The sequence below is a fragment of the Hordeum vulgare genome, chromosome 3H (assembly GCF_904849725.1).
Source record: "Hordeum vulgare subsp. vulgare chromosome 3H, MorexV3_pseudomolecules_assembly, whole genome shotgun sequence".
Taxonomy (NCBI): domain Eukaryota; kingdom Viridiplantae; phylum Streptophyta; class Magnoliopsida; order Poales; family Poaceae; genus Hordeum; species Hordeum vulgare.
In genome coordinates this window covers 509,476,491-509,498,383 of record NC_058520.1, presented here as the reverse complement: position 1 = coordinate 509,498,383, position 21,893 = coordinate 509,476,491, and the positions used below count along the sequence as shown (strand labels likewise).

Genomic DNA, 21,893 nt, shown 5'->3' with positions numbered 1-21,893 from the left:
GTGTGTACCGGAAATCGCTAATGCATACCGAGCTCCATAGAGGCTGAATTAATAAATAATCAAAATTAAATTTTATTGCTTCAAAAAAATCTGACAAAGAATACACATACAAAACAAAAGAATCACGTGTTTCCACCATATACACTAAATGTTTGTAAAGTTTCATGCTGAATAAGTTTTATGTGAGCGACACAAAAAAGAATCACGTGTTTCCACCATGTATATTGTTCACTATAAAAGTTCATGATTTGTTTTGTGTAGCACACATAAAAATGTATTTTCATCATGAAAATTTACACAAGACACTGCTTTCCTAATGTACCTGTGTATTTTTTTCAGAAATTTTTAACTTAAGCAGGTGCATTATTTTCTGGATTAAGCAGGTGCAAATTATCACATGCCTGATTGTTGATCGGTGGATTAAAATGTACTTGCACATGATTACCCAAGACTTTGTTAGGCTGACATGCATGTTCTAATTGAAAGGCACGGTGGTTATGGGGTTGACTATGGATTGTCTACACGATTAATCCATATGTACAGCTGACAAGCTACAATAGCGTTCACACACAAGAGCATTAGTGCCTAGCGTTGGACTGTCAGGTGTGCTCATAAATTGTACTCAAAAATGGTTGCACTGTAAGCAATGACGTGCTAGCAGTTTAGAGTTTGAACATTCATTCTAGTGTTCAAACTCCAAATAAAATCTGTGATTTATCCCCATCGCATCCTCCTAAGTTACAAACTAAATCATTTGATTATTGGAAACAACTGAATTGTGTTAAAAGAACGATTTTCCTTCACGGTCTAACAAATCGTCACGCTCGCTTTACTGAATTCTGATAAACTTTAAAGGGCAACACTGATCGTCTTCACAAGTTCAGGTATCTCGTCACCCCATCAACATATAACTGAATAACATCACAAGTCTGCCTTTACTTCTTCTTTTTGCCGATAAAGACCATACGTCTGCCGGCCGGCCGGCCTACTAGAACTTCATACTTCGTCGGAATACAAGACATCCCATCCACTAAGAGAACTTGAAAGCAGTGCCTCGTGTACTTTTCTAGGGAAAAACAGCACATGGGTATAATGCTGTTTAATCCGCATATCCGTCTCTTTAGTCTTAACCGTCAAGAGCCAACGGCCATCATGAGCAAATCAAGGCATGTTCATCCCAATAATTGTTATGTTGACCAATCCTAACGAAAATCATCATACATAAAATATCCATAATCAATCAAGCTTTCAATTATAAGCAGCCAACACACAAGCTCGATCTGATGATATGAACACTATAAATAGGGAAGCCACTACCATTGCAAAGCACAAGACAAAAACCTTCAGGACTTGTCTGCCTAGCTACATTACTTACTACTAGGAGTACTCTGAAACTGAAATGGAGAGTCCTTCTCTGCTTCTTCTCATCACCTTGTTGGCCTTTGCATTCAAGGCCTCCGTTGCTCAATGGACGCCTGCATTCGCAACATTCTACGGCGGCAGCGACGCTTCCGACACCATGGGTATGATTTATTTTATGCTTGAGCTGCATGCATGATTCAAATGCCGCACATCTTGGATCTTCTTTTACTAAGCAGGATGCAACTTTTACACAAAAATGCAGGTGGTGCGTGCGGGTACGGGAACTTGTACAACGCCGGGTACGGGGTTAATTCGGCTGCGTTGAGCACAGCGCTCTTCAACAACGGTGCGTCGTGCGGCATGTGCTTCACCATTACCTGCGACGCAAGCAAGACACAGTCATGCAAACAGGGCACGTCCATCACCATCACGGCCACCAACTTTTGCCCGCCCAACTACGCCCTGGCCAGTGACAACGGCGGATGGTGCAACCCGCCGCGGAAGCACTTCGACATGTCTCAGCCTGCATGGGAGACCATCGCCATCTACCAAGCCGGCATTGTGCCCGTCAACTACAAGAGGGTTCCCTGCCAGAGGAGTGGGGGCATGAGGTTCACCATCAACGGGAACGACTACTTTGAGCTTGTGACAGTGGCAAATGTCGGCGGCAGCGGCGTGGTGTCCCAAATGTGGATCAAGGGGTCCAAGACTGACTGGATGGTAATGAGCAGGAACTGGGGCGCTAGCTGGCAGAGCAATGCCTACCTCAACGGCCAGAGCTTGTCCTTCAGGGTACAAACCGACGACGGTCGGGTTGTCACGGCCGATAATGTTGCGCCATACAACTGGTGGTTCGGTGGCACCTACACTTCATGGCAGCAGTTTTAACATCTCTGGAGGTTGATATAGGTACTCATCTCATCAGGGTACTCAAATAGGCATATGCCCGATGATTTCGTCCGAGGCTGTATCTCCTCTTTTGTTTCTTTATATTTGTATCTTTGTTTTGCTTGTCCAAGTTTATGTGCCTAGCGTCCATTAGGGCTTGTTTGGTTGCAAGGGGTTTGAAGGGGATTGGAGTGGATTGGAGAAGATTAAATCCCCCGCAAGTTAAATTCCTCCTCAATCCCCTCCAAACCTCTTCAATCCTCTTCAGGGGAGGTTTAACTGAACAAGGTATTAATTATCTTGTGGCATAAGATCATCAGATTATATGTGTGTGCCCAACATTCGAAGAGTAAATTATCTTCAATCAAATATCTACTGTTTAACACGGGATCATCTATTTGTGCCTGAGTTTCAATTGATTTTGTTTGCTTTTGCTTTGAAATACAATGATTGGGACATCTTCCTCCTCCAGCTTCTTCCTTCTCTGACCAAATACCAACTTGTATGTATTGCCAACCAACCGCATGTATGTGCTAACCGTGGTTGGCGGCACTATCGTGCATGCCTTGCCGCCCCTAGCGATCTCTCTAAACCCCGCCATGGTTATATGGCCGGCGACCTTCCCGAACTACTTACACCTGAAACCGTTAAGGGGGAGCCGATGCTCGGTGACTCAGTGTTGTCGTGGTAGCAATGCCGATCAGGAGCACCATAGTCATGCTTGTTCATTGAACGGTTACCAAATCGTGTGGTTGCTTCCCCTATTCTTGATAAATCACCGTGTGCTTTCTATTTTAATAATTAATATCATAGTCTGGTGTATGAGTGATATCCAAAAATCTATTTCCTGACATCTAAAAAACCCATAAAAAACTTTCATGCATATGACTCGACTTTGTTTCCCAATTTCATGTTTTGTGAAAATCACAACTCATTCATGACTTGTTGAAAAATAACAAACATAAGCTTCATACTTGCAACTTTTTTTGAATCATGTGCCATATGCATCATCCACATATTTTAAGAATAGGGAAGCTATTCGAAGTTAGCATGTTGATGCCGATCTTGAAATAGAGGAGCATTCTATGCATGGATGCAGTACCGACAGTAGTCAGGGCGCGGTAGATGTCGCGGGCGGAGCAGTAGGAGTCGAGCAACGCCTCCTGCTCCGCCACGTCTACGTCTAGCGTGATGGTTGTGCCGGCAGCGAGTTGCTCCTCCATGCGCCGATGCTCATCGAGGAGATGGAGGTTGTAGGCCTAGTCGCCCTGCGCCTGTCGGAAGTTGGCCTCCCTCTCCTCCTGCACCATGTCATGTAGTGGGCACAGGCCTCGCTGATGGTGATGCCGGCATGCACCAGCGAGGAGGGTGGCAATGGCTCATCCTGGTTGTGTCCTTCATTAGGACATCGGTGGCCTCCGTATGCTTGCCAGCTAGGAGCCGGTAGCAATGGCCGCCATCTCCCTCTTCTGCTCGGACGAGGGGTTCTCCCAAAGGTTTTTGGAGCGCGAGGAGGCCATGGCAAGCGTGGTGGAGTGAGGACAAAGGGACCGAAGGAGAATAAGTGTGACTATGGCAGGGTCTGGGGTTTATATAGCTGGCGGATGGCAATGGTCACGGCGGTGTGATTAATGGTGGGTAGCTAACGACGGACGGGTGACACGGAGTAGGTTTCTCGGCAATCACATATCATTAATGTAGGGCAACGGACCGACGGGTGTTGTTTAAACGCGGAGCAGTTGCCTGCACCGGGAAACGACACGGGTGACGTTCTCTCGGTCGGCACGCCGCTTCGATATTGATAACATTGAGAAGTCGTGTCCGCTCTGTTCGGGCATGAATATAAGACCATGTTGAATGACAAAACACGCCCGATGGTATGCGGGTGGTTTGAGGATGAGATGCCCTAAGAGCATCTATAGCCGCGATGGTCCAATTTGGCCCCACAAATGCCTCCGGACGCACACATGAGCTTCCCCGGGCACTGACCGGGCGCGCCTCATATTTGCCTCTTCATATCCACGTATCTCATATCGGACACCCTATATCCATAGTACACATGCAATCTTGAGCTACTCTACATGATCGAACATAGGACAACAAAATCAGATGCAAAAAACACAAGATCAACTGCAAACGGACATCATACGTAACCCAAATGATCATCTTAAGTTCACTGGACAAATGATATAAAAATGCGCGGGGGGGGGGGGGACCAGCACTACCTTACTGGGTCTTTGCCTTTCGATTGCCAGCGTAGGTGCAGCCATTCGCGGTTAGGGGAGGATGTTGGTCGTCGTTGGAGGAGGTGTAGTTGTTGTTGTATTCATCGTCGGAGTCGGTGAGGACGATGAGCCCCTTCAACCGACGGACCGCCATGTCCTACTCCCACTTCAACTTGGCAACCAGAGTCGCCTTCCCTGTTGCCTCCTTCACCTCGCGCTCCGACTTCTCAATAGCAAGTCGAAGCGCATTGGCGTTCTTCCATCAGAGGCGGCGAGCGTCCGTGTCCACCATCATGAGGGCCCGACGGTGCACCCATGAGAGGAGTCATTCGTCCTCGTCGGGCTCCACCGGCATCCCGCCACATCCGCGTGTGGACTGTTTTGTCACATCCCTCTCCCTTGCCCGCTGCCTCTCACGGCGGACGGTGCGCGCCTCCGATTTCGGAGTGCGCGTGCAGACCGGCGGCATGGGCACTATCATCCACCAATATCCACGTGGAGAAGTGGTCGGTGAGGGAAGGAGATGGTGTGGGGCCGATGCGGATTTCGCTGTCATGCCCGAGCTGCGCACGGGGCAGGGGGTCCAACTCTGACGTATGCGCTGTGTTGGCGTGGGAGATGCGGCGGAGGTCCAGATCTGGATCTACCACCAGTGTCCACCTTATACCACTCCAAGGCAAGGCGGAGGTCCAACTCCTCGTCGCAGTCGATGTCCGAGCCGAGGCGGCTGCCGGAGCTCGACATTGGAGTGGATGCGGTCGGAATTGGAAAGGGAGAGGAGAGGACGGAGTGAGAGACTGTGAGCTAGGGTTCGGAGCGAAGCGCCCGGAGTGGTGTTTTTGGGGACAACGGTGGGGTTGATGTTGGGTCGTGCTTGTTAGGTAGGACGTGGTGAACGTGTGCGGGCGTGACCGGGTCGCCCCATATCCACCCTAGATTTGGGTTGGATATGAGGGGTGTCAAACAGCTCGGGCATTTGAAGCGGGTTTGAGAGGTCCAAGTGGGTCGCGCTTTTGTGACCGGTCGTCGTGTCCGGGCATTTGAGACGGGTACGATGGGTCCAGTTGTAGATGTTGTAAAAGGATAGAACGCTGATACATAGTAGTAAGAGCAACTCCAATGCGCCGACCGAAACAGACGCGTCCTTTGTCAACTTTTTGTCCGTTTGGGTCAGTTCATCCACCCCTTTCTGTGTTTGGGTCGTCCATGCACCCAACACGCGGACCCAAATATCGTCCCCACATAATATTAAAAAGGCTCAGCGGCCATGCCATCGCCCAGAATTCACGCTGGCGCCATGCCAGTGGTCGGCATACATGTCAACACGTAAAAAGAGGCAGGAGTTCAACCACGCTGACATCTCTGTTGTGGTCATGCTGACACACTTGCTGGCGTACAAAAAAAAGGATGGCGCATAGATCACTCATCATCAAAATTGAGCATGTCGGCCTATATCTTCTCGAACCAAGGCCTCTTCCTCGGGGACACCTTTCTCAAGTCCACCTTCATGATCTCCACCCCCGTCATTATGCTAGCGAACGCCACTTCTTTTGCCTTGGTCTTTGCATTGGTTACCTTAATCTCGAGCATCTTCCTTTGCTTCTCTGCCTTCATCTCGAGCTTCTTCGTTTGATTCTCCGGGTCGACCTCAAGCCTGCTCCTTTGGATCTCCATGAATGCCTTCATTTGCTCGTCTTTGTCTTGCCGACGCTTCTCCTCCCTTGTGTCTTTCTTGGTCATCATGCCATCTAAAGTGGCATGCAAGGCAGTCGACACCATGCCGCACTTCTCCTTTTTGTTGGAGTTGGTCTTCCCCTGTGGCCGCAGTGTCTCTCCCTCACCGTGCTCCTCGACGGTTCCCTTCCCTCCACGCACCTTGAGGGTGGCATATTGCGCCCTGAAATTCTCCTCGCCGTTGATCACCATCGAACAATGGACGATGTTAAAGGACTTCTCATGTTGGGCCTTGAATGCCTTCAAAGCTTGAAATGCCTACGAATGAATAGCATTCAAGCATATGGGCAAATTGACGTGCAAGCATATTGGAAAATGGTCATTGAAGCACAATGAAAACGAAGATGCATGCGTGTGTACCATGTCTTTCATGTCGAGGCCGCTTATGGGGCGTCTCTCGATGCTCTCAAGGGTGGCACAAAAATTGTTGCACTCTTGTTGTATCGCCCTGCAACGTTCCAGATGGACACCCGCACGTGCTTGCTCTCCATTTGATACGGCGGGAATTTCTTGCGTTCATGGAATTCACGATGAACATGTAGCCGAAACGTAGATGCCTTTTGCTCGATGCCGATCTTGGGGTCTTTTCCAATGCCTCTCCAACATTCACAAAGGAGCTTGTTCTCATCCTTTGTGTATGCCTTCGTCGGCAAGCATTTGCATTGTCTTGGTTGCAAATCTCGTCTTCGAACAAAGGCAGTCCGTCAATGTCCATTTCATCTTATTCATTCAAGTCGTAGTCCTTTGGGAACTCGTGGTCGACGGGGAAGGTGCCGCCAATGACATCTTGGCCTTGCATGAAGGGATCGACCATGCTAACATGCTCAAAGGTGTCGGTCATGAAGGGGTTTTTGTCGTCTTGGCTTTGAGTCTCCTCGGGATCAAATACAGCGAACCGGCACCACCTTCGAAGATGATCTTCTCAATTATGAAACGGTTGGCCGTGTCCTCGTCTGTGGCCGGCATTCTGTTGAACAGGTTGTTGGTGGCCATAGTCGCTGCTGTTGGGGAATGATCCACCTGCCACAGGTGTGGCGTTCAGGTCGAAGGCCAGAGGCGCGGGGGTGGCTCGCGCCACCATGCTTCACCTCTAGCAAGCATCCCCGGAGAAACGATAGGATTGCAGGTAGGGTTGGAAACCGACAATCGACGACGTGGTTGACATGCGCGACGACTAGCAGTGCTACGCGAGGAAAGGCCGGTGAGCCCATGCTGTCCGCAACCACGGCGGCGACGTTGGTCAGCCCGTGCTGACTAGGGTTTAACCCAAGGTAGATCGGCCCCTCTCTCATTGCCACAGCGACTCTCGCATTGGTTTCCTCTTGTTGTGTGATGGTGACCATGGCGGCGGCGAAGTCGTCTTCGAACTTGCGTTCCTGCGTGTGCCTTCGCTCTTTTCTCTTAGCCGACTACACGCGTCACTCCTTATGTGTCAGTTTCTTCTTAGGCGTCATCTTGTGGGCGACGCGGGGCTTGCCCTTGGAGTTCACGACAAAGGCGAGGTCGAAGAAGCCTAGGGACGCTCGTCATTCGGCGGCGATGAGGGTGGGCGTGTCGTCATTCATGGCGAGTGGCCGAAAGGGCAAGGGGCGAGAGTATTTTGGGAAATGAGGGAATGAGGTGATTGTACGATTTTTTGTCCAAAAGGACCAGTACCTGAGTCGATTTGTCAGAAAGGACCACCTGCAAGGCTCATTGCGAGAAAAGACCCCGCGCCATTCTGGCGACAAGCGCGCCAGGTGACGCTTGGCACCTGCCGCCACCAGGCTAAGCGGCTGGGGCATGTCGCCACTAGTCCTGGCGGCTGGCAAGGAATCATGTTGCAGTGTCGTTCCACTTTGAAAATGGACAAAGGTGGGGCCCTGCCGCCACTAGCCGAGGCGGCCGGCCGGCCTACCGCCACGGTCCCAGGCGGCAGCTCGGTTGGAACAACTTTGTATGTTGCGTGCACTATTGGAAATATGCCCTAGATGCAATGATAAAATAGTTATTATTATATTTCCTGTTTCAAGATAATCGTTTATTATCCAACAAGTTTCCGGGGACCAGAATTCCTGTGCGAGCACCCTGTCGAGACGGGGCAGTGCCCCCGGATTCATGTCCATCGACGTTGGTTCATCCCTCCATGAAGCGGGAGTAGTTCCTCCTCGGGGCTGAGGTCTTTTACAGTAGCTATGTGGTTAATTCTCTATCCCATGATGTGCTCTTGATTATGATCATAGGCTATGTTAATATAGGGTGATCCCATGATGTTTCCCCTTCTTCTATGTATTGGATTGATGTACTCACTTGATCTTATCTAGTATAATCCTCGAGATCATGGTGACAGCGGTCTATTGGACATGGATTAGAAGAATATTTTTATGAGTGATTTCCACTTTTGTGAATTGATTGAAGATTGAGAGTCTCTTGGTGCTTGTCTTTGACTATCCTTAAGATACGTTGTGGTGATTGTGGTACTCTTTTTAGATGGCCGTGGTGACATTGGGAAATCCATAGATGAGAACTACGAACTCTGGGGAGTGCTTTTGTGGCCCTACATAATTCTCGTCCTCTCTTGATCACAAAGTAATAACCTCCGAGTACGTCTCCATTGCATGTTTTAGTGGAAATATCATGTGATTAGACTATGTTAATGTTGTTGGGAGTTGCCACTAGTGAAAGTATGAAGCCTCGGCCTTGTTTCTCATCATTGTTATACTGTTTATGCTCACTTTTGTCCCTTGCTACCTTGCTGCCATTTTTATTTTAGATTTACAATACCTTGTTTTACCATACATATCACTTGCACATTAAAATCTCTTCGCCGAACTAGTGAACCTATACAACTGACAATTGTATTAGGTGTGTTGGGGACCCAAGAGACTTCTTGTATCTTAATTGCAGGGTTGCTTGAGAGAGCCCATCTTCAACCTCTACTTTCTTGAGTTCGATAAACCTTAGGTCATTCACTTGAGGGAAATTGTTGCTATCCTACAAACCTCTGCGCTTGAAGGCCCAACATAGTCTACAAGAATAGACGCGTGCGTAGACATCAAGCTATTTCTCGCGCCGTTGCCGGGGACGTGTGTGTTTGAAGGTATATCTTTAGATCTTGAAATTATATCTTTTTGTTTCTTGTTTTTATTTCACTAGTTAGGCTTAATGGAAAACAACAAAAATATGAGAGAGCTTTATAAACTTTATCTTGAACTAGGACATGAAGTGTTTGAGGAGAAAATTAAAAAACCTATGGAACTTCATTATTTGCATAACAATTATGATGGTGGCAATGTTATTAGTATGCTTGCTTTGAATACATATATTGCTAATGACATGGAAATCTCTAAGCTTGGGGATGACGGGTTTGATGAACATGATGTTTTTAGTCCCCCAACTTTTGAGGAGAAAATTTGCTATGATGATTACCATGATGATAATGGTAGTCCTACTCCCACTATTATCAATGAGAAAGATTATGCTTGTGTGGAGAGTAAGAGTACCTTTTTGCATGTGGATCATGGTAACAATTCTTTATGTGATACTTATATTGTTAAGTTTATTCATGATCTCACTGAAAATTATTATGAGAAGGGAACATATGCTTATAGATATTTCAATAATATCAAATTCCCTCTCTTTATGTTGAAGGTTTTGAAGTTGCACTTGTTTTGCCTTCCTATGCTTATTGCTTTGTGCTTCAATGAATTATTCTATTGCAATATTCATATGCATAGGAAGCATGTTAGACTTAAATGTGTTTGGTATTTGCTTCTTGATGCTCTCTTTTGTTCTACAACTCTTATTCCTACGAGAGCATCATTAAAATCTTAAGCATATCTTTATGGCTATAAAGAAAGAGCTCTAGGGAGACAACCCTTGTTATCTTTACTTTGAGTTTTCAATTTCATTTTTAGTGGTCTTGATGCTTGTTACTACTGTAGCAACATCATTGTATCTTTATTTTCAAGCTTTGTGCCAAGTTTTAGCCTCCGATTGCAAGAAAGTTCAAAAGTTGTGACATGCTATCCAGAAACAGATTCTGTCTGCTTGACGGAAAAAATCGCCAAAACTCACCAGATCATATTTTTGATCTGAATTTGTTTGACAACATGCTCTATATAACTGCATTTCTGGCATCTGTTCTGATTTTTCTGATTTGAGTTGCAGAAGTGCCCCGAAAAAATTATTTACCACCTGCTGTTCTGTTTTTCACAGATTCTGCCACGTTTTGCGTTTTCATCATTTTGCAAATCTTAAGCTTGCTTTTCCTTTGTAAAAACCTTTTGGCAATCATGATAAATATTAGCTTTTCATGAAAATATTTATTTCCAGTAGATTATGAATTATTTTATGATGGGTACTAACCACTCTAATCAGTTTATGATGAGTTTCGTATGAAGGGAGTTTTCAAGTATGCGATGGAAGATGATGAAAGAAGATCCAAGAGTGTCAAGCGCTCAAGCTTGGGCATGCCCTCATGAACCCCCAAGAAATATTTAAGGATAATCAAGCGTCTAATATTGGGGATTCCCCCGTGCATCCCCTTCTCTATCAACAATCATCATTTCGTCCATCTCCATGCTATATTTGTATCACTTCATATGTTATGTGCTATGCTTGGAGCGTCCCGCTCTTTACTTTTTTGTTTGTTTTAGTTTTTCTTGTTGTTCATAACATGTCGGAACCTAGCCTTCCTTGTTTGGGAGAGAAACACGCTCCATTCCATTCTAGAACACAACATAGATTTTCATGCTTATCTTTTTGTGTGTTCTCTATCTTTACATAGTTGTTGTCATGCTTAACTCTTAGTTTTCATGCTTTATCTTTTTAAGAGATTTTATTTGGGTTGATTTTGGAACTCTCTTGAGTTATCATGCTTATCTTGTTTAGAGAGTTGGCTTGTTGCACTGAGTTGTGTGTCTTGCATGAGTAGGTAATTGAGGTTGCTATTTAAGTATAGTAGTAACTTGCAATAGTTTTGAGGTATTGATTTGAGTAATGTTTGGACTATTGGTGCCAAGAGCTCGAGCCTATTAGTGATAGGGGTCGTATTTTGGGAAATCCGTGTGTTTTTCAAAAACTAAAAATTAGTTGAGAACTCTAGCTACTAGATTGAACGCTAACCTCTGGAGGGGTTGGAATATATAGAGTACCCTCACGTTACCATGGGTTGAGGATGCGCAAGGATAACCAAACCCCCAAACACTCCGCCTCGGGGTACTTGTCTCTTTGTGAATTTCCTAACTAGATAGAGAGTTACCGATAATAAGTGTATGAGTTCTTCGGACTAATGCGAGTATTTGATTGTTGGCACTTCCACCATCCATATTTTGCTAGCCTCTTCGGTACCGTGCATTGCCCTTTCTCAACTTGAGAGTTGGTGCAAACTTCGCTGGTGCATCCAAACCCTTGGCATGATACGCTCTGTCATCATAAGCCTCATTATATCTTTCCTCAAAACAGCCACCATACCTACCTATTAAGGCATTTCCATAGCCTTTCCGAGATACATTGACATGCAACATCCACCATCTCATGACTTGATCGTCATGTCATACATGCTTTTGCTTGATCGAGGAGCCGCATTATAGTTGGGTCTTGCCCTTATTATTGCTACATGACGCACTAGTTTCATTGCATATCCTGCTACACTCGCAAAGGCATACATTTGCATACATCGTGATAGTTTTCATTTGTCTTATTTTGAGTACTTCTTATAAAGTGTGAAGATCTTCTTTTTATCCTTGTAAAATATAGAGTGTTGCCCTTAAGTAAGGAAAATATCCCAAAGAAGACAAATTAAAATATCCCAAAGAGGACACATGAAAATATTCCAAAGAGGACTAATGAGAGATAAATAGAAAGAGCCAAAGAGGCCACAAAAAATAAATAAAAAAAGAAAGAAAAATATAAGAAATAAAAAGAGACAAGAGGGCAACACTGCTATTCCTTTTGAAAGATCCACACTCGTACTCCATTGTTATATTTGTACTACATAGAGATTATCATTAATGCATAACTATGTGGCACTATAGAACTTGGCTTGTATATTCCAATGATGAGCCTCCTCAAGTGAGCTCTAGGTCTTCATGAGCAAGCAAGTTGGATGCACCCCACTAGTTCCATTGGAGAGCTTACCTTAGCTCATATGTGCATCCGTTGCATGGCAATCCCTACTCCTCACATCATATCTATCATTTGGCTTTCTCTCGCCTATGGTTGTCCTCATTGATGTGAGCCTTTCAAACCTTTTTGTTTTCCTTCCCCATCATTATTCTATTTTCCATCCTAAGTGCCAACATATCTTGCTTGCGCTCATCCATTGCATGAGTGCTCAAAGTCAAAAGGGAGAGGATCATTTTGACTTGTACCTGACTAGTGGTCTGGGGATGAGTCAAAATAAGATTCCGAAGGAGACCAAGTGTGAAGTTTAGTAGATTGAGTTCTCAATTAAAAAATATTTTTATATTCTCAACCCATCTCCCATTTCTTGCACGCAAACACCATTTGAAGACATTCGAGTCACGGACAGCGAGAGCTCTTGCACCTTTATGTTCTTACTTTGCTAATTTCAATACTAGATATAGACTCTTGCTTGTTATTGTGTTGACTTGAATTGCATATCTTACTTGTTTTACTTTGAATTTCTTATATGTGTGTTAGCATGTCACCACAGAAATTATTGTGTTATCATTTACCTACTCGAGGACGAGCAAGAATTAAACTTTGGGATGTTGATACCTCCCAAACGTATCTATAATTTATGCTTGTTCCATGATCTTTTGGGTGACATTGTTATATGTTTTGCTACACTTTTATATTTTTTTACACATATTTGGACTAACCTACTAACTCAGTACACCCAGTGCCAGTTCCTGTCTGCTGATGTCTTTTTTTTGCAGGGTATTTTACCCAAACTTACAGAGTCCCAAAAATCCCGAGAAAATATATAAAAATCAGCGTGAGGGGAGCCAACGGCTGTCCAGACGGCCTCCCGGCGCGGCCTGGCCCCTAGCCGCACCCAGAGGTCGCCTGGGTGCGCCCCACCTCCTCTGGTGTCCTACCTTGGCTTCTATTTTTACCCCCATAGAGGAAACGTTGATTTCAGAACCCTTTTCTCCAGAAGAAATTTCGATCTCCGCCGCCATCGCCAACAAGTTTCGGGGGACCAGAATTCCTGTGCCCACACCCTGCCGGGACGGGGAAGTGCCCCCGGATTCATCTCCATCGATGTTGCTTCCTTCCTCCATGAAGCGGGAGTAGTTCCTCCTCGGGGTTGATGTCTTCTACAGTATCTATGTGGTTAATTCTCTCTCCCATGATGTGATCTTGATTGTGATCATAGGCTATGTTAATCTAGGATGATCACATGATGTTTCCCCTTCTTCTATGTATTGGATAGATGTACTCACTTGATCTTATCTAGTATAATCCCCGAGACCATGGTGACAGCGGTCTATTGGACATGGATTAGAAGAATATTTTCATGAGAGATTTCCTCTTTTGTGAATTGATTGAAGATTGAGAGTCTCTTGGTGCTTGTCTTTGATTATCCTTGAGATACGTTGTGGTGATTGTGGTACTCTTTTTGGATGGCCCCAGTGACATTGGAAATCCATAGATGAGAACTACGAACTCTGAGGTGTGCTTTTGTAGCCCTACATAATTCTCGTCCTCTCTTGATCACAAAGGAATGACCTCCGAGTACGTCTCCATTGCATGTTTTAGTGAAAATATCATGTGATTAGACTATGTTAATGTTGTTGGGAGTTGCCACTAGTGAAAGTATGAAGCCTCGGCCTTGTTTCTCACCATTGTTACACCGTTTATGCTCACTTTTGTCACTTGCTACGTTGCTGCCATTTTTATTTCAGATTTACAATACCTTGTTTTACCATCCATATCACTTGCACTTTAACATCTCTTCGCCGAACTAGTGCACCTATACAACTGACAATTATATTAGGTGTGTTGGGGACACAAGACACTTCTTGTATCTTAATTGCAGGGTTGCTTGAGAAAGACCATCTTCAACCTCTACTTTTCTGAGTTCGATAAACCTTAGGTCATCCACTTGAGGGAAATTGCTGCTTTTCTACAAACCCCTGCGCTTGGAGGACCAACATAGTCTACAAGGATAGAAGCATGCGTAGACATCAACAGCTCATGTCTATGGTTAGCAAACCTTAACCATCTTTGATCAAAGAGCTAGTCTAGTAGAGGCTCACTAGCGACACTGTATTCACTTATGTATCCACACATGTATTTTGTTTCGGGTCAATACAATTCTAGCATGGATAATAAACATTTATCATGAACAATTAAATATGATAATAACATCTTTATTATTGCCTCTAGGGATATTTTCTAACAATAGGACCCTCACGCCGGGCATGAGTCATGAAGAAGCTCCATGGCACGCAAGTCTGACGCCAACACTGTGTTGCTACGTGCGAGCCTCCCACCATGAAGGACAAGATGAAGGAAACCAAGGCAATGGAGGAGGAGGAGCCTGCACCGTGTGCCCGCGTCGGTGGAGCCACCGGTGTCCGGGATCAACATGTTTGTAGCAAAGTAGCATTACAATATGATGCTCGTAGAAGCGTATGAGATGGAGCAAGCATCTCCATCGGTTGAGGAGCATTCGATGCCCGCGTTTGGGCAGTTGCTGGCAAAGCAATGCTATAAACCTCCAGCTCGTGGAGGAGCACCATCAAGTGGAGGGCCAACTTGAGGCAGGCACATGTCTGATCTTGCCATCACCGAAAATGGGGGAGACGCATCGAGCAGTTGTCGATGTTAATTTAGTTGTGTACAACTTCATGCACATCACACGCACCATCCTGACCACCTTTGTCGATGACGGTGTTGCCCGAGCTCTCCGAGCAGGTTCCTGCCAATAGGCTACAAAGGATCGATGCAGAGTTCTAGTTAGAACTTTACGTGGAGGAGCCGACCGTCCTTCTGTGCATGTGTCCACCAGTGAGCGCCCCTGCTGCCGCCTGACGGCTGCCAAATATCTCACTTTGTTCAAGAAGGTTCTCGCGCCTGTTTAGGGTGGACCAACACGTGGGAGCAGTTGTACAACTCCTCTGTTTGATGGCGATGACGATGAGGAGGGCGACGTTTGATTTTAGTTAAGTTAGGGCCTTTGGTAGGAAAAAAATATCCAAAAGCATCAATGCATATTAATGTCCTTTTTATTTGGTTCGTGCGCTCATGAACCTGCCTGTATACCTTGAGCGTGTAACAAATGAAAACATGTTGTTGCATGGGCGCTAGCGGGACCAGCCGGTTGGGGTTGGGAGAGCAATCCAGGTCACTCATCACTAGCAAGATAATTTTTGTCCATCATGAAAACTGGTTTAACTTTGGTATTTGTGTCCTTGCAAATCGCCATGTGGGCAATATATCGCAATGTCTGATATGTGCAGCCGGCGTAGAGGACATCAAACATGCATTTTTCACATGCACACGACCTAAGGCTATATGGGTTGAATTGGGTATTAATCAAACTATTGAAGACGCTAGTCTGTTGGGTCGTTCTGGCTCTTGGAATTCCTTATTTCCTCCTTTGTGATCAATCAACCCGGGTAGTGTATGATGATGTGATTGAGTTGGCAAAACTAATAGCAACCACTTGCTGGTATGTATGATGGCAGCGAAGATAACATGTACGAGGAGAGGTGGTGCAAAACCTGCAGCGATCAGCGGTGGCCATAGATGCACTAGTGTTGAACTTTACTAGAGCGGCTGGGAAGGAAACTCATGTTCCCAGGAAGAACATATGGCCATTAGTCCTAACCTCGCAACAGCTGCTGAATGTCGATGCCTCTTTTTTGAGGGCTTCCACTCAGGATCATGCGAAGCAATCGTAAGGGATCATAGAGGTCAATTCATTGCTGGCTCCACCTCACAACTGGAACATGTGGCACATGTTGTGTCAACACAAGCTGAAGCGCTTCATGAAGGATTGAAGCTACTCCAAAGACTAGGATGTAACAATGTACAAATGAGGATGGATAATATCATCGTGGTTGAAGCCCTGCGTCTTAATGAGGATTACTCTATGGTGTCAGCTCCTCTACTGGACGATTGCACAAAGTTAATACAAGAATTCACGAAGGTTACTATCGAGCATTGTAATAGAGAATCAAATGTCATGGCTCATAAGCTGCTGAGTGGGGACGTGTAAACAATCCATCTGTTTGGATTGATGCACTCCAAGTTTTATTGCTAAATTTTTAGCGGATTAATAAAGGTAGCCACGAAGGCCTTTCCCTAGAAAAAAAACTTCAGTATTTGTGTTGAATCTTTTTTTATGAACGGGGCTCACCTCGGGTCCCACTCCATTCACAACGAAACCACGGACAACATCCCTAAAAAGTATCTGTCAATACAACAAGTTATAGATAAGAAGCTGGATGGGAGATTAAGAGCAACTCCAACCGTGTGACCCAAACGGACGCGTGGTTTGTCCGTATTTTGTATGTTTGGGTCGATCCGACGGACGTCTATGTTCGTTTTTGTAATTGGGTCAGCGCTTGCACCCAACACGCCCATGATCCATCTTTAGGCAACGCGAAAAAAATATAACAAATATTTTGAAAATATAAAAAAAGTTAATTAAACATTAATGCTGGCCTCAAAGACTAGGTAGTTCCATGAGTCCACAATACATTAAATAAAAACTTTAAATACGCTAAAACCGAGGAGGCGCGCTGCCCTGGGCGTCCTCCTCATCGTCGTCGTCGGGACCGATGAGGTCGACGAGCGTCGGCTTCAGGCCAGCCCTGGGGAAGGCCGTCTCCCAAGCGGTGGTGATGTCGTTCGCCGGTGGCTATACTGGCGTTGACTGGGCAGCACGACGCTCCTCTTCCTCGGCTTTCGCCTCACGCTCCAGCCGCTCGAACCACTGGGCCTTTGTGTGCTCCTCTGCCAACCGCCGCTGTTGCCAATGCTCTAGGTAGGTCACATCGTGCTCCGGCTTCGCAGCCATCCAGACGGGTGGTGCACTGACCCACTCGATCACCACCCCGTCCTAGACATACTGCTCGGGCTTAAGGGCCAGCGGCCCTGGCTCGGCATTGGCGGGCGACAGCGAAGCCAGCGGCGGCACGATGCACTCGCCGGTAGCGGAGAGTGCCATGGCCTCCAACATCTGCAGCTGGTAAGCCTCCTCCTCCTCCTCCTCCTCCTCCTTGAGGAGCGCTTCATCCTCGCTTGCACGCACGACGACCGCCATCGCATTCTGGTACGCGGCCTCCGCCTCATGGTCCTCTTCGCGCATGATGAGGGGCGGTGGCGGTCTAGCCACCATGTCCTGAACGCCACGCCGGCGCTGCTCCTCATGCTCCCACGCAAACCAGGCCTCCCATTCGGGGGAGTCTGCAGCGTACACGGGGTTGTGCCGCTGCTCTGGCATCAGCTGCCGCTGTCGGCGCCTCACCTCCTTGTCATGCGCCTGTGCCGACCCCAACACTGCTCGCACTGGAATTCTCTCCGGATCCAAATGTCAGTCATGCGACAGCGTGACATCGGGATAGGGGAGCGCTGATGCGGTGCTCCCAGTGTCACCCCGCCTGGTGCACTGGTACGCTGATCCGTTGCCAAGGCGGACGGAAAGACGCCGTCAAGGGGAGCGCGCGGACAGGGACGTCGGGGGACTTGCCCTTGTTTTTGCCACAGCTCGAGCCGGAGAAGAAACCCATGATGGTGGCTAGGGTTTGTCGTCAGTGGGGGGCAGCGGGTGGCTAGATGGAGATGATTTCTGGAAATGGATGAGGCCGACCCTTCCCCACGCTCGGATTAAAAAATGACGCATGGCGTCGTTGGCACGTGGGCCCGTGGTGGACGGTCGTCGTTAATAAAGACGCCAACCGGACGCCATGTGTGGACGAGCGCAGACATGAGAAGGCGCGCGGCGCGTCTGGTTCGCGTCCGCGCTGATGTATTTAAGCCCTAAATTTGACCTAAAATGGATCCGCACGCATGGAGAATGGACGCGTTTTGAAAATGGATCGGCGCGTTGGACCTTCACTTTTGTCCGTGACGACTCAAACATACTATGATGGATGAAATGGGTCACTCATTTGGAGCTGTTATAGGAAAACCACATGAATGGGGTCACTAACTTAGGTGACGGATTCGGTGCAGGCAAGACAGCCAAACTAGACGTATCTATCGAGCGCGGTCGAGTGTGCTCGGTGCACTTTCTTTAAAAGACGGGTACGACGGATCACTACCTTTTTTCTTATCAACGATGCATTGGGTCATCATAGTTTGCATATGTGTTGTCAAAAATAAATAAACACTTCATATATAGTTCACCGAGGGCGCAACGAGACTATCAATGAACGCTGCTCTACGTATACGATTGTGTAACATGGTTTGTGATGTTTATTATCGTCATAGTTCTATTCCACAGGTCTAGAAAATAAAGTTCTTTTACAGTTTTCAAAGGTGGTGATCTTGCCGCTTCTATGCTGGTTCGCCTTCAGGAATTGAGCACATAAACTATCCGGATTATCCACCTGCCGAGCCAGTAAGGCATTGTTAAATAACCTTACTGTTAGACTCATGTCATCTTGGAATTCAGGGAGAATCAAAGCAAGAACCCAAATTATCTTCTTTTTACCATTCTCCATGCCACACCAATATTACCTTTTCATTCTTGTGAGATCATCACAAATGCCAGCCGGCAATTTGAACTCACTCGTAAAATAATTCAAGTGTGCTTGAGAAACTGAAATCAGGATTTTCTTTGCACTTTTTGTAATAGTGATATTGCTCTATTGGTGGACCCATATACGTTATTATTATTTTGGTTTAAGAAAGTGCAAATTATCACATGCATGATTGGTTATCTGTGGAATAAAATGTACTTGCACATGATTGCCAAAGACTTTGTTAGGCTAACATGCATGTTCTAACTTCTAACTGACGGGCACGGTGGTTATGTGGTTGACTATCGATTGTTTACACGATTAATCCATATGTACACCTGACATGCTACAATAGCGTTCACACTGTCAGGTATGCTCGTAAATTGTACTCCAAAATGATTGCAGTGTAAGCAATGACATGCTAGCAGTTCATAGTTTGAACATTTATTCTAGTATTCGAACTCCAAATACAATCTGAGATTTATCCCCATCGTATCCCCCCAACTTATAAACTAAATCATTTGATTAAATAGTGTTGAAAGAATGATTTTTCTGATATGGTACAATCGTCAAGCTAGCATTACTGAATTATGGTGAACTTTCAAGGACAACGGTAATCCCCTACACCAGTTCAGATATTTTGCCGTTCCATCAGCAAAACTGCAGAACATCACAAGCCTCTCTTTTATTTTTTCCGATAAAGATCATACGTCTGTCTGCCGGCCGGCTTACTAGAAGTTCATACTTCATCAGAGTACAAGACATCCCATCCACTAAGAGAACTTCGAAGCAGTGCCTGGTGTACGGCAGTCGGCACATGGGTATGAATGTATGATGCTGTTTAATCCGCGTATCCGTGTACGGTATCTTAAGTTCTTAACCGTCAAGAGCCAACGGTCATGCTAGCAAATCAAGGCATGTTCATCTCCCAATAATTGTTATGCTGACCATTCCTAACAAAAATCATCACATAGAAAATCTCCATAATCAATCAAGCTTACAATTATTAGCAACCAGCACGCAAGCTGTGATGATATGAACACTATAAATAGGGAAGCCATTACCATTGCAAAGCACAAGACAAAAACCTTGAGGACTTGTCTGCCTAGCTACATTACTTACTACTAGGACTACTCTGAAACTGAAATGGAGAGTCCTTCTCTGCTTCTTCTCACCACCTTGTTGGCCTTTGCATTCAAGGCCTCCGTTGCTCAATGGACGCCTGCATTTGCAACATTCTACGGCGGCAGCGACGCTTCCGACACCATGGGTATGATTTACTTTATGCTTGAGTTGCATGCATGATTCAAATGCCGCACATCTTGGATCTTCTTTTACTAAGCAGGATGCAACTTTTACACAAAAATGCAGGTGGTGCGTGCGGGTACGGGAACTTGTACAACGCCGGGTACGGGGTTAATTCGGCTGCGTTGAGCACAGCGCTCTTCAACAACGGTGCGTCGTGCGGCATGTGCTTCACCATTACCTGCGACGCAAGCAAGACACAGTCATGCAAACAGGGCATGTCCATCACCATCACGGCCACCAACTTTTGCCCGCCCAACTACGCCCTGGCCAGTGACAACGGCGGATGGTGCAACCCGCCGCGGAAGCACTTCGACATGTCTCAGCCTGCATGGGAGACCATCGCCATCTACCAAGCCGGCATTGTGCCCGTCAACTACAAGAGGGTTCCCTGCCAGAGGAGTGGGGGCATGAGGTTCACCATCAACGGGAACGACTACTTTGAGCTTGTGACAGTGGCAAATGTCGGCGGCAGCGGCGTGGTGTCCCAAATGTGGATCAAGGGGTCCAAGACTGACTGGATGGTAATGAGCAGGAACTGGGGCGCTAGCTGGCAGAGCAATGCCTACCTCAACGGCCAGAGCTTGTCCTTCAGGGTACAAACCGACGACGGTCGGGTTGTCACGGCCGACAATGTTGCGCCATACAACTGGTGGTTCGGTGGCACCTACACTTCATGGCAGCAGTTCTAACATCTCTGAAGGTTGATATAGGTACTCATCTCATCAGGGTACTCAAATAGGCATATGCCCGATGATTTCGTCCGAGGCTGTATCTCCTCTTTTGTTTCTTTATATTTGTATCTCTGTTTTGGTTGTCCAAATTTATGTGCATGGCTTCCATTAGGTCTTGTTCGGTTGCAAAGGGTTTGAAAGGGATTGGAGTGGATTGGAGAAGATTAAATCCCCCGCAAGTTAAATTCCTCCTCAATCCCCTCCAAACCTCTTCAATCCTCTTCAGGGGAGGTTTAACCGAACAAGGTATTAATTATCTTGTGGCATAAGATCATCAGATTATATGTGTGTGCCCAACATTCGAAGAGTAATTTATCTTCAATCAAATATCTACTGTTTAACACAGGATCACCTATTTGTGCCTGAGTTTCAATTGATTTTCTTTGCTTTTGCTTTGAAATACAATGATTGGGACATCTTCCTCCTCCAGCTTCTTCCTTTTCTGACCAAATACCAACTTGTATGTATTGCCAACCAACCGCATGTACGTGCTAACCGTGGTTGGCGGCACTATCGTGCATGCCTTGCCGCCCCTAGCGATCTCTCTAAACCCCGCCATGGTTATATGGCCGGCGACCTTCCCGAACTACTTACACCTGAAACCGTTAAGGGGGAGCCGATGCTCGGTGACTCAGTGTTGTGGTGGTAGAATGTCGATCAGGAGCACCATAGTCATGCTTGTTCATTGAACGGTTACCAAATCGTGTGGTTGCTTCCCCTATTCTCGATAAATCACCGTGTGCTTCCTATTCTAATAATTAATATCATAGTCTGGTGTGTGAGTGATATCCAAAAATCTATTTCCTGACATCTAAAAAACCCATAAAAAACTTTTATGCATATGACTCGACTTTGTTTCCCAATTTCATGTTTTGTGAAAATCACAACTCATTCATGACTTGTTGAAAAATAACAAACATAAGCTTCATACTTGCAACTTTTTTTGAACCATGTGCCATATGCATCATCCACATATTTGAAGAATAGGGAAGCTATTC

At 46.1% G+C, this 21,893-nt stretch overlaps 2 protein-coding genes across 2 annotated transcripts; both read left to right on the top strand.

Moving 5' to 3' along the window:
* Positions 1 to 1,343: 1,343 nt before the first annotated feature.
* LOC123440330 (expansin-A8-like) lies at positions 1,344 to 2,569 on the top strand. Its single transcript, XM_045116902.1, has 2 exons — positions 1,344 to 1,523; positions 1,625 to 2,569. The coding sequence occupies exons 1-2, from the start codon at positions 1,400 to 1,402 to the stop codon at positions 2,248 to 2,250; spliced, it is 750 nt and encodes a 249-aa protein (XP_044972837.1). The 5' UTR covers positions 1,344 to 1,399; the 3' UTR covers positions 2,251 to 2,569.
* Positions 2,570 to 19,938: 17,369 nt separating this feature from the next.
* On the top strand, positions 19,939 to 21,238 carry LOC123440329 (expansin-A8-like). The gene is made up of 2 exons (XM_045116901.1): positions 19,939 to 20,126; positions 20,228 to 21,238. Exons 1-2 carry the CDS (start codon positions 20,003 to 20,005, stop codon positions 20,851 to 20,853), a joined length of 750 nt encoding a protein of 249 aa, XP_044972836.1. The 5' UTR covers positions 19,939 to 20,002; the 3' UTR covers positions 20,854 to 21,238.
* The last annotated feature ends 655 nt before the right edge of the window (positions 21,239 to 21,893 follow it).